Raw genomic sequence first — 18,861 nt, forward strand, 5'->3', positions numbered from 1 at the left:
CTGCAACCCCACCCCAAATAAAAGGGGGTGTAGGAGGAGTAGTTTAGGAGTAAAGATCATGGGTGAAACACCAGATTCAATCTCTAGCATACATACACAAGAAATGAGGTCACTGAAGTGCGGGAATTAATCATTGGCCCAGGGTCACACAAGCTGTAGAACCTCAAACCCAGTGTTTTCCAGTTAATGAGTGAAGCATATAACTAGTCAAGTCCTGCAGAACTGACTCCCAGAAGATAGCTACTAAAGCCAGCTCAGAACGCTGTTTACCTGTCCTTGCAATGCACAAGGACATTTCACAGCATCTACAAAAAGGGAAATATCACTACTGCTAAGATTAGATTTGATTGAAACTCTGTCACATGACAGGAGGGAAGAAGGATAGGAAACAGAGGAAGAATGTGGTTTTAAAAATGCTGGGTCAAGAAAACACTGTAACAATGTAGTTAAAGAGGGTGGAAAAGGAAGACATTACTCTCAAATGACATACTTTGGAAATAGGCTAGAGAAATGCAAAAGCACATGGCAGTGACCCCTACTGCTGTCATTGTAGCCTTTCATTCCCTTCCATGAGAATAAAAAATGATAATAAAGGGGAAAGGAAGAATGTTTAGTATCAACCAGCATTGCCAAGATAAAATTCTTTGGATTGAGGCCCAGTGCCAAAACACAGAGCATATTAACATTCCTTATGTATTTTGGGAAACTTGTCCTACCCACAATTGCTTGAATTTTAGTTTTTATAGATGTAATTTGTTTTCTGTAATGCCCATTTTTTATGTATATATAATATTTACAAGAATATGTAAATGTTGCCTTCTAAGTATATTTAAGATATGTGTAAAGTAGGCATTATAGAAGTGATTATGCAGGGGGGGTCGGGCTGTAGCGCAGCGGGTTAAGCGCAGGTGGCTCAAAGCACAAGGACCGGCATAAGGATCCCGGTTCGAACCCCGGCTCCCCACCTGCAGGGGAGTCGCTTCACAGGCAGTGAAGCAGGTCTGCAGGTGTCTATCTTTCTCTCCCCTCTCTGTCTTCCCCTCCTCTCTTCATTTCTCTCTGTCCTATCCGACAACAACAATAATAACTACAACAATAAAACAACAAGGGCAACAAAAGGGAATAAATAAATAAAATAAATATTTTTTTAAAAAAAAGAAGTGATTATGCTAAGGGGAATAGAGGTGAAAGGTAACTACCATTTTGTTCATATGTGGAATATAGATAAAACTAAAGCAAACAAGGGAGTCCGGCAGTAGTGCAGCGGTTTAGGCACATGTGGCACAAAGCGCAAGGACCAGCGTAAGGATCCTGGTTTGAGCCTCCAGCTCCCCACCTGCAGGGGAGTCGCTTCACAGGCGGTGAAGCAGGTCTGCAGGTGTCTGTCTTTCTCTCCCCCTCTGTCTTCCCCTCCTCTCCATTTCTCTCTGTCCTGTCCAACAACGATGACAACAATAAAACAACAAGGGCAACAAAAGGGAATAAGTAAATAAATAAATATTTTAAAATAGAAAAAATTTTTTAAAAAAACTAAAGCAAACAAACTTGCAAATAAAAAGTGACCAAACTGTCTCTTATGCTGTGTGAGAGCTGTGGTGGTCACCAGACGTAGGCAGTGACACAGGAACTCTGGTACCACACACACACACACACACACACACACGCACACACACACGTGTGAAAATAACCTGGGGAATCTTAGAGTTCTGTCTATAAACCACTATCGAAACACTAATCATAAAAATTATTTTAAAAAATGTTAAGAGGGGGGTAGATAGCATAATGGTTATGCAAAGAGACTCTTATGCCTCAGGCTCTAAAGTCACAGGTCCAATTCCCTACACTAAGCCAGAGCTGAGCATTGCTCTGTTAAATAAATAAATAATAAAGTAAGTTTTGTGACCATTTCTAGCCTATGATGATCCTTCCCTTTGATTTTTTGAAAAAATTTTCAAGTTATTTTTATTTATTTATTTATTAGATAGAGACAGCCAGAAATTGAGAGGGAAGGAGGAGATAGAAAGGGAGAGAGAGACAGAGAGACACCTGCAGCCCTGCTTTACCACTCAGAAAGGTTGCCCCCTGCAGGTAGGGACTGGGAGCTCAAGCCCGGGTCATTTCGAGTTGTGTCTGATTTACTTATTTATTTGTTTTATTACCTCCAAGGTTATCACTGGGGCTTGGTGCCGGCACTACAAATCCACTAGCAACCATTTATTTCCTTTTTTTTCCCCCTTCTTTTTCTCCTTTCTGTTTAACTTGATGGAACAGTGAAATTCAGAGGGGAAAGGGAGGGGTACACCTGCAGACCTGCTTCACCACTGGTGAAGCTTCTCCCCTGCAGGTGGGGAGCAGGGGGTGGTTCCAGAGCCCAGGTCCTTGTGCATGGTAACATGTGTGCTCAACCACCTTCAGGCCCACAGTCTTTCCCCACTTATATGGCACCATGCCCTGTAAGAACGCAGACTTGTAGTGGTCCAGGAGGTGGTGCAATGGATAGGACATTGGACTCGCAAGCATGAGGTCCTGAGTTTGATCTCAGCAGCACACGTACCAGAGTGATGTCTGGTTCTTTCTCTCTCTCCTCCGATATTTCTCATTAATAAATAAAATTATTTTAAGAAGAAGAAGAAGAAAGAAAGCAGACTTGTGAGTTAGAAATGATTTTGAGAGGTCAGAATTTGGGTTTGTATTGCCACTGACCTGACCACAGATGAGAAAGCCGCAAAGACAAGTAAAGCCTCACATGGTGGAGCAGTGCTTTGCATGCTCTTTCTCTTGCTTTTCCTCTTAGGAAAACTAAAATGTGGTCCAGAGAGGTGGCTCAGTGGTAAAGCCCACATGTAAGACCCTGAGTTCCATCTCCAGCATTGTACAGACTAACCTCTACAGGTGAACATATGGCTGTGTTCTGGCTTCTGCCACTCTAAGTAATGTCGCAGTAAGCATCCTAAATATGGATTATGTCCCCCAGGCTTTTATTTTTCCATCATGAACTCATAAAGCGGAATTGCTGGATCAAACTGTACAGTTTTTAATTCCAGTAGATAGATTATTCTTTATATAAAAATGTGCCAGGGGCTAGGAGAGAGCTCCCCCAGTAGAGCACACACTTCCACGCAGGACAACCTGGGTTCTAGCCCCAGCACTACATGGAAGCACCTTGCACAGCACCAGGGCTGTGATGCTGTGGTGCCTCTCCTCTCTGTCTCTACCTGAAATTAAAAGGGGGAAAAGGAGTCCACCTGGAGCAATGGAATTGCAATCAAAATATCAGTTAGTATTCCTACCAACCGTGGATGATTCTTAGTAGCATTTAAAAGTGTCTTTGACTGTTTCCCAGTAAGATCAGTTTAAAATGATGGGGCCAGGTGGTGGCGTACCCAGTTCAGAGCAGATGCTACCATGTGCAGGGACCGGATTCAACCCCTACTCCCCACCCAGTGGTGAAGCAAGTCTGCAAAAGTCTATCTTTCTCCCTTTCTGTCTTCCCCTCTCAATTTCCTTTTTTTTTTTTTACTTTATTTTATTTGATGAAACAGAGAAATTGAGAGGGGAGGGAAGGTAGGGAGAGAGACAGAGAAAACTGCAGTCCTACTCCACCGCTCGTGAAGCTTCCCCCCTGCAGTTGGGAACTGGGGGCTTGAACCTGGGTCCTTGCACGTTGTAATACATGAACTTAACCAGGTGTGCCACCGCCACGGGAACAGTGTGTGTGTCATGCAGACAGACACCTAGCCCCAGTGATGACCCTGGTGGCAATAAAATAAATAAATGACAGGAGACTCTTATTATTAAATATTAGACTCAATATTTAACAGTAAAAAGGAGAAGGTATTCATAAATATTGTTTATTTGAAAGACATTGTATTTTTTAATCTGTCCTGTTATAACATGAAAATGCAAATGAGAGCAGATACTTATGTCTGTGTAAAATTGAGTAAGTAAATTAACATTTTGAAATAATCAGGTTTTAAGTGATTTTCCTGCATTCAACCACTTTCGTAAAGTAAGCAAAGCTAGCCAATGATTTCTCATTTTTCCTAGCTGAATGCAGATACAGAAAGAGAAGAGGGAGAAGAGTTTGAAGACAATATGGATGTATTTGATGATAGCAGTTCCAGCCCTTCCGGCACCTTAAGAAATTATCCACTCACCTGCAAAGTTGTTTATTCCTACAAGGTTTGTATTTCTCTAATATATTGCTCATATTAAATTGTTACCACTCTGAAGAGACACCTAGCTGTATCTTCCCAGACTTTCATGCCTTGCTTGACATAAAATTAGAGATAACATAACATGATGAAGAGTTTAGACTCAGGGAGTCAGGCGGTTGCACGGCAGCTTAAGCACACATGCCACAAAGTGCAAGGACCAGTGTAAGGATCCAGGTTCGAGCCCCCAGCTCCCCACCTGCAGGGGAGTCGCTTCACAGGCAGTGAAGCAGGTCTGCAGTGTCTCTCTTTCTCTCCCCCTCTCTGTTTTCCCATCCTCTCTCCATTTCTCTCTGTCCTATCCAACAATGACAACAATAATAGCTACAACAATAAAACAAGAGCAACAAAAGGAAATAAATAATAAAAAAATAAGTATTTTTTTTAAAAAGAGTTTAGACTCAGACTTCCTGGGTTAAAATCATACCACTTGGTCTCTTAATCCTTGTGAGCCTCGTTTTTTTTTTTTTTTTCTGATCTATATTATAGAGATAATATTATAGAACTAGTTTGAAGATTGGATGCATAACATACTTGTGGCAAAGCATGTATTAGCACAGTGCCTCACATCTAGTAAATTTTCTCTTTTTCCTGGGGTATTTTTGGTGAATAAGACTGCATGTGTTCTAAGTGAACTGTATCCTCTTCCTCTGAACCCTGTGCTACCACTCCCTCCACCCCATTATGTCAGAGAAACTCTGACCCTGTTATCAGTTGTCTCTACTAGGATGATCCTCAGATTTGATATTAAGTTTTACAAAGCAGGTTTTTTTTTAACTTCACCTTTTCTACTATTGCTGTCTTTAATCTCCATGTTAAGTGGGGACCTGAATAGACACCAGGATGTCCAAACCAGATTCAATGTAACAGTTCTTAATCCTGTCCTACCTTTTGGTGAGCTATTCACTCATGAAAGTCAATCAAGTTTCATTTCCCTAATTATGCTCTCCCTCACTCCCCTTGGCCAGTGAGTGCACCTTTAAGACAAATCCTGAGTGCATGCACTTTTTCTCAAGGTCCATAAAGACAAACCATGTCTGTGTGCCTTGAGTACATAGAACTACCGTGGAATCAATAAGCATGTAAAATAAGGAAGACATGAACAACTACTCTGGCTCCTGTGCCAGAGATACCCAGTGCCAGACATACAATAGAGAATGGGTCTGGAGAGAGCCTTTCACAGCCACGGTCCACTGCCACATTCTCTGCAAAGCCTGATGCTACTCTGCTCATTTTGTGCTGCTTCTCGGGCTTTAGTGAGCATCCTCTCATTGCTTATTTAGATTACTAAGACTTCCCCTTTCCTGAAGGTGTTGGCATTTTGTGTCAGTGTGGACTGTTGTAATAACCTTTTGAAAACTAGAAGGTCATCTTCTGGTAAGAGAGGTGGAAAGGTATTGTAGAGCAGTATAGAACCATCTCACCTCTCACTGTTACATTTACTTTGAAGTTTCAGAATTAAATTTGAAGATTTATAAATGGAGAAGTTATTCTACGCATGATTATAAACAGCATATGTTCATCCTGCATGCCCTCTGTTGGCATATCGAAGGCACTGCCCTATCATAAACTAGATCTTAGAAATCTGTGTAGGGCCAGAGAGAAAGAGAGCTCACTGGGTTCTGGTACCTGAATTACCATGTGCCCCAGAACCACATGGGAAATGCTATATGACAGTAGAGGAAATTTCAGTGCTGTGTTATCTTCCCTCTGCCTGTCTTTATGTCATATTCTCTCTCTCTCGCTCTCTCTTTCTCCTCTCCCTCTCCCTCCCTCTCTCTCTCTCTCCCTGTCTTCTTCTGTCTGAATGAATGAAAAAAGTAGCTGGAAGCTATGAAATTGTACATGCATGAGGTCCCAGTGCTCGTTCTACCAGAAGAATTTCCTTAGCCATTGAACATTTATTGGGTCCCCAACACATAGTAAGACTGAGGAGTAAAGTGAAGATGTCATAATCCCTGCCCCCCAAGAATGGATAGTCTGGGGGAGTAATTATAAGATTAAGGGGAAAGGAATTTATATAGCAGCACTTAACAGTAGAGGTAAAAACCAGTAATTCTTCCTGTAGTGGTTGGGAAATTTTTCAGAGGTAAGACAGCACTTAAATTGGGTCATGAGTAAAATCTTTCTAGATACAATGAGGCAGAAGGGAAAAGAAAGAGCCCCCTAAGCAAAGCAAACAGCAGAAACTGAGACACAGCTTGATGAGATAACGAGGTGTTGGGGAAATACTTGGGCATTCGATTTAGCGATGCTTGAGCATCGAGTGTGGGAGGAGCAGGGAAGGAGAGATATTTGCTCTCAAACAGTCAAGGCCCTGTGGATGAAACTGAAGTTTGGCTTTTAGTCTAGCTGGGAGAGCCTCTGACTGGTCTCCCAGAATCAGATGTGTGTGCCCATGGAACTAGTGTAGATGCTCTGAGAACAAATCAAAATCAAGAGAACTAACTAGAAACAGATGGTGAGTCCTATAGTTAGACCAGCAAAGAAAGCCTAGACTCATCTGGTAATAGCAAAGAAAATCTCCATGTAAGTATCAGGCTGGCAAGACAGCTCACCTGAATAGTGTGTCTGCTGTGTCATTGTGTCATTGTATGACCCAGGTTCCAGCCCAGTCCCCCCTGCACTGTAGGACACTTTGCTGCTGTGGTCTTTTCCCCCGTCTTCTTCTATCTCTTTGTCGGTCTCTCCCTATCTGAAAAAATTGGTTCAGAATAGTAAAACCTCTAGAGACGACAACAACAAACATTGTTAAATGTAAGAATCAGGTTCAGAAGCCTTAAAAATGCTCATTACTTTTGACCCTATAACTTCTATCTTAGGGAAATAACCCATGATATCAGAAAATGCTTTTGATACTGTCTGCTTGTATCACAGTATTGGGCAGCTTGCAGGAGCCTCCGAGACTTATTTACAAGTACAGCAATATAAGACTATTCATATGCCTCCTACTAACTCTCAGGCATCTGTCTGACTGGAAAGTCTTACCAGAGAATTAGGAAAAACATCTTTGTTGCATACGTGTCTTTTGCTGGCTTATTCGGGGTATAATGTTTCCAGTTAGCAAAGAAATGTTACTGGGAAAACTAATAGAAATCATGATAAGCCTGCCTCTCTCTCTCTCTCTCTCTCTCTCTCTCTCTCTATCTATCTCTATCTCTGTCTCTCTCTCTTTAATCTCATGTTTTGATATCAGAGGTGATTATTTGTTCAGATTTCTGGCACTAGAGTATTTCTATGATCAATCAAGCATTTTCAATATTCTTTCTGTCTCAGCCGTGATGGCAATATCTAGGGTCTTGAGTTTAATAAAATATTACATGGACATAAAATGGGAATGGAGTCTTGAGAAAATGGTCCTAATTTTTACTTGTGTAGCTCTGGAGAGATTTATACTGATACACTTTTATACTGTGAGATTGAGATCAGAAAAACAGTATGGTCCTGTGTCATGGTTTTTACTGCCCTCGGGACCTGGGGAAAGCTTTTAAGCCTGTTCCCTAGAGAGCCAGAAGATCCTGGTAGCCCCTCCCCTGTCAAGCATGACAGGCAAGTCTCTAGGAAACAAGGCCGTGTGAATCTCTTCCCAGCCCCAAAATTGTGTTCTCAGAGTCTGGAGTCTGGAGGGCTGCGTCTGGTGTCTGGTGCCAGTGGATCCCTTCCAAAAGGGATGATGAAAGCATGGTAGTTAGCAGCCCAGGCAGAGTCACCCAGTTGGCTTAGCCTAGTCTCCACAGTTAAACAGGGTTCTGAGAAACCCAAACTTGACTGCATATCAATCATTATTCCCATCCCCCCCACATGCACGCGCACACACACACACACACACACACACACACACACACACACACACACACACACTACTTTCTCTTCATGCTCACTGTTCCCACTGTAAATGCAGATCCATTCTGGTCTGTTCAGGCTGTCATCTAATCCACGTGCATAGCTCTCTGCATTCTACTGCATGCATGTCCTCGGTGGGCCCTGGTACAGCTCTCTCCTCTACCTGTGCTTCCCAGGTCATCATGATTCTCTGCTTGTTCATCCCACACAGACTCCCTTCCCCTGCTCCCCAAGAATGGCAGGATTGTCATTCTGAAGAGACAGACACTGAAGAATCAAGTAACTTGCTGATAGACACATAGGCTGGAGGGGACCCATGCCCTCCGTGCCTGGTGATGTTCTGTCCACTGGCCAGGACTGCCTCTTGAGAATTCCACCACTCCAGACCGTCGTGGCTTTATTATGTTTAGTTCTTTTTGGTTTGTTTGTTTTTCTTTCCCCCTTTTAAGTAAAACTTTACCTCATGAAAGTTTTACAGTACTTAAATTTTTATGCTCATTACGTTTTCCAAAGCCGTCTCAGTCACCCGGCCCCCAGTTTCTGCTGTGATCAGCTCACATCTGCCCTCTATCTAACCTCTTTTAATTTTGTCCATGACCATCCTCCATTGCAGGCTTCTCAACCAGATGAGTTGACCATTGATGAGCATGAGGTGTTAGAAGTGATTGAAGATGGAGATATGGAAGACTGGGTAAAGGTAGACTCCTTTGCTCATATCACCCCTTCTTGTGACATGTGTAGGATGTGTTTGGGTTCTCATGGTGCCCTGTCCACATCGTGTGTGCAAACCTTTCTTGTTGTCTTTTCCTCAGGCTCGAAATAAAGTCGGCCAAGTGGGTTATGTGCCAGAAAAGTACCTCCAGTTCCCCACCTCGAACAGCCTGCTGAGCATGCTGCAGTCCCTGGCTGCTCTGGACAGCCGGTCACACACATCCAGCAACTCCACGGAGGCCGAACTCTTCTCCGGCAGCCTCAATGGAGACGCCAGTGGTAAAGACAGAGACAGGGCACTCTGTATCCTCTTGCATTGGCCTGAGGAGTATGACTCCGATGCCAGCCTCCTCGGCGTGAATGCACACTGTTAGTCTGGGATGTGCTTGCTTTTAGCTGGGCGCCTTCAGCCCAGGCAGTAGAACCCTACATTATAGCTCCTCTCTGCTCTGTATGGTTCTCACATGGGGGGGGGGGGGGGCTGCAAACACAACCTGGTTGTCAATGTTCTCACTCGATTTCTCCCTCTCTTGTTACCTAGTCTGTTTTGTGAAAGCACTTTATGACTATGAGGGCCAGACAGATGATGAACTGTCTTTTTCTGAGGGAGCAATCATCCGGATCTTGAACAAAGAAAACCAGGCTGATGATGGCTTCTGGGAAGGGGACTTCAACGGGCGAGTTGGGGTTTTCCCATCAGTGCTAGTGGAAGAACTCTCAGCCTCAGAAAATGGTGATACTCCATGGATAAAAGATATTCAGGTACATGAGGGGCAGTGCCAAATTAAAGTACATTGACGGGAGTTGGGTGGTAGTGCAATGGGTTAAGCACACGTGGCACAAAGCGCAAGGAACAACTTAAGGATCCCGGTTCGAGCCCCCGGCTCCCCACCTGCAGGGGAGTCGCTTCACAAGTGGTGAAGCAGGTCTGCAGGTGTCTATCTTTCTCTCCCCATCTCTGTCTTCCCCTCCTCTCTCCATTTCTCTCTGTCCTATCCAACAATAATGACATCAATAACAATAATAACTACAACAACAAGGGCAACAAAAGGGAATAAATAAATATTAAAAAATTAAAGGAAGTTAGGCAGTAGTGCAGTGGGTTAAGCGCATGTGGCGCCAAGTGCAAGGACTAGTGTAAGGATTCCGGTTCAAGCCCCCGGCTCCCCACCTGCAGGAGAGTCGCTTCCCAAGCAGTGAAGCAGGTCTGCAGGTGTCTTTCTCTCCCCCTCTCTGTCTTCCCCTTTTCTCTCCATTTCTCTCTGTCCTATCTAATAACGACAACATCAGTGACAATAACAACTACAACAACAATGAAAAACAAAGGAAAATAAATATAATATAATTAAATAGTTTTTAAAAACATATATAAAAAAAAAGTATGTGGTCCGGGAGGTGGCACAGTGGATAAAGCACTGGATTCTCAACTATGAGGTACTGAGTTCAATCCCTGGCAGCACATGTACCAGAGTGATGTCTGGTTCTTTCTCTCTCTGCCTATTTTTCTCATAAAATAAAATAAAAATTCTTAAAAAAAAAAAAAAGTATGTTGACAGAGAATGACTCTGAGGGATCTGCCGACCCACACAAAGGAGGGTCCCCAGCCTCAGCCACACCCTCACCACCCTAACTCCACCTACCAGGCCTGCAGAACTGACTGGAGGAGAACAAGGGCTCCTGGGTCACTCACCCCCACTTTGCCACATGCTCTCCTTCCACCAGCCCATCAGAACGCTAAATTGTTTGTGGAGTGAAGGGAGCCAAAGAGAGAGAAGGACTGTGCTGTCTCTGGTCAGTATATGTAGTGAAAATACCAGCTGGCTCTCCCTGCTGGCAAAGCCTCCCTGCCCAGCCCAGTTCCTGCCCCACTGGAGCCCCATATCACTCCAGTACACCAGGCTGACCCACTCAAAGAAAAACTGCCATCACAGAGATGCCCTGATCCAGATCTGACATTTACAAAACTAAGAGGGTGTTGAGTGAGTAAATGAGTAATAATACAGAAATTAAAAATCATATCTACTTCTTCATCTTTTTACTTATTTGCCCTTTTAAAACATTTTTAAAAGATTTTATTTCTTTATTAATGAGAAAGATTGGAGGAGAGAGAGGAAGAACCAGACATCACTCTTGGTACGTATACTGCCAGGGACTGAACTTGGGACCTCATGTCCAAGAGTCTAATAATGCTTTATCCACTGAGCCACTTCCCAGATCACATTTATTTACCTTTAATAGAGTGATTTTGCATGTTTTAAATTTAAATATACATCTATGCGTGACCTACTAAATTAGATTCTTCTGTTCAACATTACATTTTATGATTCCATCATGCTAATATGTGTATCTCTAGTTGTTAATGTACACACGTACGTTCCTTTTTGAAAAAGGAAAAAGCTAAAGTCAGCACAGAAGTAGGTTCCTTTGCTTCCAGTGAGGCTAACCAGAAATGGGCAGTTGGTTGGGAACAGTCAGAGCAACCTTCTCCTCTGAGCTGAGCTTTGTGTCCCTTCTCCTGCTGCAGATCTCACCCTCTCCCAAACCCCCGGGGACCCTGCCGCCACTGCCACTCTATGACCAGCCTCCCAGCAGCCCCTCCCCGAGCCCAGACAAGAGGAGCTCTCAGTACTTCCCGCATTCGCCTTCAGCAAATGGTAAGTATGCTCCCAGGAGGGTGAGGGGGCAGGCGTGGGTGTGTGAATGTTTTCATTCAGATGTCCACGGGAAGGTCTGCAGTAGCCATGTCACCGCTCAGCAACACAAGTGACATGAGCCCCTCTGGTTCTTTCCCTTAGAAAACAGCTTCCATGCCGAGTCACCGGGATTCCCTCAGGCACCACGGCATACTTCTGACACCTCATACGGCAAGCTTCGACCTGTAAGTCTCTGACTGGCCAAGTTATGAGGATTGTAGAGTGCAGTGGTATTCTTCCAGGTAGAAAAGTAGAAATTAGCCTTCCCCTATGACTTCTTCATGCAAGCAAAAGATGGGCTTGGGAAGATGAAAAGGTCTCTTGAAAATCGGAATGCTGTATTGGCCTGAGCGGTGGCTCAACACTAGAGCACAGGACCTGCACCTATAAGGCCTCAGATGCGAGCCCCCGCACCACATATGCCAGAACCGGGTAGTGCTCTAGTCTCCTCTTGTAAGAATAAGTGAATAAGTGAAGACAAACTGTAAAGTCAACACATCTTGAGATCCAAGAGATGGATCAGAAGGTAGAGTGTATGCCTTTGCCCAGCATTCAGTCCCAGCTCCACATGGTGGCCCCAGGACAGCATAAAGGGGCCTCCACGGCTGGTGGAGCAGTGCTTTGGTGCCTCTCCCTCTCCTCTGAAGGTTGGGCCAAGAAGGCTACTCAGCAGTGTCATACATGCTCAAAACCCTCCCACTACTGCCCAGGAGAAAAAAAAAATCTTACAGAACTTAGAAGATATAGTCTACACTGGAATTTTTCTCACTGAACCGTGGTGAGGTGGCAAGATGATGGCTATGAAAGTGTACTTAAGGGAGTCAGGTGGTCGTGCAGCAGATTAAGCATATGTGGCGCGAGCCGCAAGGACCAACTTAAGGATCCACTTTTTTTTTTTTGCCTTCAGGGTTATTGCTGGGGCTTAGTGCCTGCACCATGAATCCACTGCTCCTTGCAGCCATTCTTTCCATTTTGTTGTTGTTCTTAATGCTGTTGTTATTGTTGGATAGGACAGAGAGAAATGGAGAGAGAAGGGGAAGACAGAGAGGGGGAGAGAAAGACAGACACCTGCAGACCTGCTCACCGCTGGTAAGGAAACCCCCTGCAGGTGGGGAGCTGAGGGCTCGCCAGTCCTTGCGCTTTGCTCCATGTGCGCTTAACCAGGTGTGCTGCCTCCCAGCCCCGAGTCCACATTTTATCCAGAACAGTAACTCCTCCACTGTATAGGAAATAACCAAAATCTGGGTGAAAGCTAATGCTCAGGGTATTTTTGATACCCTTGGTGGCACATCCTTGGAGATATGAGTTGGGGAATGTGAGTGTTTCAGGCTCAGGATCAGAACTCTGACCGGCATTCTCTTGTGATTGTTCTCTGCAAAGGTCCGGGCAGCCCCGCCTCCACCTACACAGAACCACCGAAGGCCAGCAGATAAGCTTGAGGATGTGGAGATCACACTGGTGTGACAGTGGACTTACCCATCCCTTTTACCGCTACAATCAAGGCCAGGCTTGGAGTTTGGCCCGTCTGTTTCTTAGGCACCTTTGCATGATGATGACTCAACAGAGCAGAAACAGGGGTGATGTGTAACTGGGCGGCCTGGTGGGCTCCTCCCACGTTTTGAACATTTTGTGCCTTTATTTTGTTGTCATTTTCTATGTCATCTCTCCTACCATAGCACAAATCCTGGTGGGCCCTAAAAGCAGAAAAGGAGACTGCCCTCATGCCTGACAGTGGCCCCAGTTTTCTATAAGACTCAAGACCAGGCCTCATTCAGGGCACAGTCGCAGAGACACTGGTCATGTGCACCGTACAGTATATTACTGTGGCCACAGGACGTGGCAGGTTCTCACCTTTCTTCAAATGGCTTTTGTTCATCTGATTGGATGTAATCAGATCATGTTGCTACGTAAGGACGCAGAGGCGGGATTTCAGGAGAGGCTGGCTCCTCCCCTGGCTGGGAAAGTAAATCCTTACTCGAAAATCAGAGTACTGCCCCGAGTTTAGCACCAATTGCATTAATGCACATCTCTTCCACAACTAACAGATTGAAAACAGTAACAGTGTTCTTTGTATTAATATTTCTGCCGTTCATTTAGTATTAGTGGAGCTAACATGGAGGGGCTGAACATCACATAGACTAGCAGAAAGGGGGCCATGGCTACAGCAGAAATGGAGCTTCCAGGTCTGGAATGAGCCGGTGTAAAGTTCTTTTATATTGGGTTGTTTTGTTTTGTTTTGTTTTTTAATCTTAATTTTTGCAGCATCTACTCTTCTCACCAGTATCCTTAGAATCTGAATGTCTAGATAAGGTAAGAATACAAATTGTACTGCTGAGCCTCTCTGCCAGGGAGGCCGCTAGCAAAATCACCTATCTATCCATCAGTGCACTGGCCCAGACTGCCAGGTCCTGGCTTGTCCCAGACCAGCACCCTCCTCTCTACCCCTGGTGAAAAATGCAGCTTCTCGGGCCCCACCGACCTAACATTTCTTGGGAGAAAGAACCTGTGGCTCACAGAGAAAACCAGCTTCCGGTGCAAAAGGACTTGAGGCTTGGCCACCCTGCACCAGTGCACACGGATAAGAAGAAGGCTTGTCTCCAGTCAGACCCTCCCCACCTGACAAGCCTTTGCCAGTGGCTGATGGGTTTTTTTTAAGAGTCAAATTTGCAGTGTAATTCAGAAGTTGTATTATGCTTTGAAAACTCCATCCCTCCTAAGAATCTTTGAAAACTTGAAATGCTCGCCAAATGTCCCGAGGGGATTTTTGACCAAAATTTAAAGTCATAGCTGAAGAAACATTCAGTTCCATGACAGGACCCACCCACTAGTCTTCTCCATGATTTGGGGCTTTTTGTTTTTGTTATTGGCATTTCTTAAGCTGTTGATCTATTTGAGGTCTTTTTGTGTTTATCAAACTTATTCTTAAGTTTAAAAAAATTGTAAAGTTTTTCTTTTTTTTTTTTAAGAATTTCAGGTTTGCTGATGTGTTGAAAACCCTCAGAGTATCTTGCGAACCTTGCAGTGCTCACACCAGGCAGCTCTCGCCATCCCGTCCTGTTTTCTCTCATAAGCTGGCCAAATTGTCCTTGGATCTGGGTTTTTCCATATTCTCAGAGGGTGATCTGAAATCTTTTGTTATATTTTAAAATATTTTTGGAAGAGCTGCTAATTTTATTTAAAAAAAAAAAACAAAGTTGTAAAAATACACCTCCTTTTTAAAAAGAACCCCTCCCTCCAGGACATGTCACCCAGCATCACAGTGCACAGCTCATGGGCGCTCCGTGCAGATGCGTTTTCTTTACAGTGGCTGTAAAAAGTTTGTATTTATTATGTATAAAATGTTGAATAATAAAAAAAAATGCAATTACATTTCTGGGTTACCATATAAGGAGGTTTGGGTAAGCCTTCCAAATGGGGTGGAGCCTGCCCTCAAGCCAGACAACAGATGGAGGCAGGAGTTAGGCAGTCCATCCCAGGGGCACACAGTTCTGGCAGGCAGGGGTGCTGGGAATTACAAAAATAGTGATCTTTGCTTTCAAGGTTCTTCCCCAGTCTAGAATGAAAAAGCAGACACACACAGGTGGTTACAGGAACTAATGCCAGCAGGCCACCGGTCAGCTCTCCGCCTGGACTCCTTTTCTCTCCAATGCTTATCCCACAAACACTCTCAAGTCTACCATAGGAAGCTGTCCTCTTGCATGAGCCCTGGCCCACATGATGGGTAGCCACCTTCCAGGCTTTAAAAAAAGACAGAATGAGACAGTCCTTGAGAGCTTATCCAGCTCTTCTGTTCCAGGATAGTCCAGCTTTTAGACACAGAGCCAGAGTTTCACAAAAAGACCATGACGGTCGGGCCCCTCTCTGGCTAGGCAGGAATTATAATGAGAACTCATGTTATTGGACTCTCCACTGGGACAAAGCCAGAGCTCGTCCTCCAAGTTGTGATCGCACCCTGGGGCGTGCGCTGCTAGTCCCTTGCTGCCTCAGTCGCTGAGGCTCTTCACTTGGGGGCCAGTTACTGCCAAGCCTTCTGCATGAAGCCTTATGACAAAATCTGGCTGTTCTGCATCTCTACATTTATTTTGTTCATTGCGGAGTTGTTTTCCATAACAAAAATATAACCCAACTACAGAGCTTTGGACTTAGAAGAGGAAGAAATACAATCTGTCCAGAACCTTACAACTTGACACAGCCAGTATAAGTTTCCTCCTCCTTCCTCCTGTGTGTCATCTGCCAAGAGGCCTGAGGATGCCAAAGACTATCTTGTTCCTGGACCACTTTCCCCCTGGCCCACCGGCCAAAACAAGCACAGGCGGTCTTCTCGCCATGTCTAAGAGCTCAGGCCTGGGAATGTTCCCTGGAATGCCTTCCTGAAACATGAGACAAGAGCCCTCAAACAGGGCTCACACCCCTTGCACACCACACTAAACTCCTTGGTGTCCTCAGTCTCCCCATTACTCTGAGGGACAGGACAGGAGCCAGGTCAAAAGCCCTACATCTCCTGGGCATGGAGCTCAGTGGTGGAGTGCACACTCCACATGAATGAGGCCCTGGCTTGAGCCCTGGTTACATGTGCATACACATGAACTCCGAAAGCCCTGTCCTTGGGCTGCCTTGTTTAATTGTGACTGTGTTCATCCCTTTACCTTTCTGAAGCTTTCTTTCCTCATCTGTTAAGTGGAAATGAGAAAACTGCTTCCTAAAATCCAGGAAGGTCAAATAAAAAATGCACAGGTAAGCAGAACATTTTTTTTTTGCCTCCAGGGTTATTGCTGGGGCTCAGTGCATGCACCATGAATCCACTGCTCCTGGAGGCCATTTTTTCCCCTTTTGTTGCCCTTGTTGTTGTTGCCTTGTTATGGTTATTATTGTTGTTGTTGATGTCATTCGTTGCTGGATAGGACAGAGAGAAATGGAGAGAGATGGGGAAGACAGAGAGGGGGAGAGAAAGACACCTGCAGACCTGCTTCAAGGCCCGTGAAATGACTCCCCCGCAAGTGGGGAGCCAGGGGCTCGAACCGGGATCCTTACACCGGTCCTTGTGCTTTGCGCCAAGCAGAACATATTTTTAACTAGTAGATGTGTCCAGAGAACCATGTCGGTCACCAGGCTGTTCCAGTCACTAGTGATAGATGACTCAGATCTCACCCCTGCTAAGGGTCTCATTTCTGGCAGGGGGTTGGGGGGACGACTCAGAATTAAGGTTAACTTCGGTTCATCTCCTGGAACAGGCGACCAGCAGCCAGAGAGCCCAGAACAAGGTTTTGTCTTTCCTCACTCCCCAGTTCCCAGCTCACTGAGGCCCAAGTTGGAGAAGGCAAGTAAGAGGAGACAGTACTCTGCCCCAGCTCCAGGGAAGAGCTGTGTGCCCTCAGGGGCCCGAAGGCCTGGGCAGGGAAAAGTCAGAGATGGACAGGCCACTTCTGGAAGACACTCATCTGTCCAAGGTGTCAGGAAGCAGAACCTGGAACTGGGCCTCCAGAAGGCCAAGCCAGCCCCTCTACAGCACTGCTTGCTGCGTTAGAAAAGGTGTCAGAAGCCTGGGCTCTCAGCCCAACTCTGCTGGATGACTGCACACAAAGCCCTCCCTTCTCTGCGTCTCAGTTTGTAACACAGCAAGGGCAGAGACCTTTAAATTTTGAGATTAGGGACCCACAGAAAGACAGTACTGGGAAACTGGAAAGGCTCGATTTACCACCACCCCAGCTGCCCTTCAGGCAGATAGAAGTCTGCCATGGGTGGGGGACAGAATCAGCCTTAATTGATTACAGGTTAAACACACACTGTAATGTTGTCACAGTCCATCATAATCTCTAAGCCTCAGTGTTCTCAACTTTGCAGCCACAAATGCTGGGAGGCAGGGCAGGGCTTGAGGGCTGGGCGGCCCAGGGGGTGGGGTGCTAGGTGCTGGTCCTTGGGAGCTGTTGGATTCAAAGGCTAGAGGACTCCGGCTACAGTCTTCAGCTATTGGGCATCCTCGGTAAGAGGGCTTAGCCAATTCAGAAACACTTCCTAGACTCTCCGTGCCCAGCCTGGCCCCAAGGAATACTCAGTCTGTTTTAGCCTTTTACAGGAGCTCCTTACGTCTACGCTCGACCGCACCTGCCAATATACGCGGATATCTTCGCCCACCCTGTCCAACGCTTGACGTCTCGTCACCCAATCTGGTCCCCTACGCCTACACTGAACTTCTCTGTTCCAGTCTCTTGGAAACAGAGCTGGCAGTCAGCTGAGGTAAAGAACAAACACCTCATCACAGACCCCTGCAAGCGTCAACCCGGCTTTGACCTAGCACGTTATGATTGGGCCCTCCTCAATCGCTATTGAACAGGCCATGGCCGGTGCGCCGCTATGTTCCATCGCTGGGGAGCCAGAGACGACCCGAACTACCCCTGCGGCTCCAGACAGACTATGACCCACATAGTCAACGACTGCCACCTCTCCAGATTCAAAGGAGGTCTCGAAACTTTACATCAGGCTCAACCTGACGCTGTTGACTGGCTACGGAAGAAGGGCAAACGCTAAAAGAAGAACAGGAGCTCCTTGACTGGAAATGGGAGGAGATACAGACAGGGGCCAGCTGGCGGGTGAAGGGAGCCTTCCAGGGAGAGGGACACAAAGGGAATTTTGAAGACAGAGGGAAGAACATTCTGGGTGGAGTGAGAACTGCCCTCAGAATGACAGAGGACGAGAGGCAGCTGAGGCCAGCAGGGTTCTCTTGAAGGCTTAATGTCCTATGAGGAGTTTCTCTTGGGGGAGGTGGGAAGACAGCTACAGGGACAGGGGAGGGTTATTGTGGCTCTAGGACTTGATGCTCAAGAAGCTGTGGGGCGAGGATCCATCGAGGGAGATGGTGCCCAAGAGGCGGAGGCGTATCTAGAGCTTAGGACAGTATGTTGGGTTAGCCAGTGATCAGGAAGGTGGCCGAGTGGAGATTGGCTGGCCTTGGACATGGGCGTGAGCTTTCCACATGCCAACATCGAGTCCTAACAGCCTGTGAGGGGTGGCATTGTCTCACCATTCAGAAGTCAAGACAAGCTAAGTTGTCAAGCTTGCATAAAATGCTTCAGTTACTAGGCTGTGGGGCAAGGTTCTATCCCAGACCATTATTTCCATAATCTGAGCTCTCAGCTGTCTGCCACCTGTCCAGGAAATCATTTCAACCAAGAGCTGGCAAAGCCCCCAGCCCCCTCCCAAGATGGCTTCCTGGGGTACAAAGAAGTAGGCCTGGAGTTGAGAGTGGGGCCGTGGCATCACAGCAGAGCAGACCCACCTGGTGCCTAGCAGAGGCCACCCATTGGCCCTGTCTCCATGGCTGGGGCTAGGGAGGGCAGCAGGGGCTGAGCATCTGCCCTCTCAGCTCCACTCTGGGCTCAGAGGTGTGTGGTGTAGATACTAAA

The 18,861-nt window shown here is 45.9% G+C and overlaps 1 protein-coding gene across 2 annotated transcripts in view; it reads left to right on the forward strand.

Annotated features, from left to right (window-relative positions):
• FCHSD2 (FCH and double SH3 domains 2) overlaps positions 1–16,205 on the forward strand; it is a 210,808-nt gene extending 194,603 nt beyond the window's left edge. For both annotated transcript variants that reach the window (XM_060176858.1, XM_007527489.3), the window contains 7 exons: positions 4,048–4,182; positions 8,671–8,754; positions 8,870–9,047; positions 9,310–9,530; positions 11,293–11,422; positions 11,564–11,646; positions 12,842–16,205. In XM_060176858.1, coding sequence (XP_060032841.1) covers positions 4,048–4,182; positions 8,671–8,754; positions 8,870–9,047; positions 9,310–9,530; positions 11,293–11,422; positions 11,564–11,646; positions 12,842–12,925 — 915 coding nt within the window. In that variant the 3' untranslated portion in view covers positions 12,926–16,205. The remainder of the gene's footprint in view (positions 1–4,047; positions 4,183–8,670; positions 8,755–8,869; positions 9,048–9,309; positions 9,531–11,292; positions 11,423–11,563; positions 11,647–12,841) is intronic.
• The last annotated feature ends 2,656 nt before the right edge of the window (positions 16,206–18,861 follow it).

The sequence above is a fragment of the Erinaceus europaeus genome, chromosome 17 (genome assembly GCF_950295315.1).
Source record: "Erinaceus europaeus chromosome 17, mEriEur2.1, whole genome shotgun sequence".
Lineage (NCBI taxonomy): Eukaryota > Metazoa > Chordata > Mammalia > Eulipotyphla > Erinaceidae > Erinaceus > Erinaceus europaeus.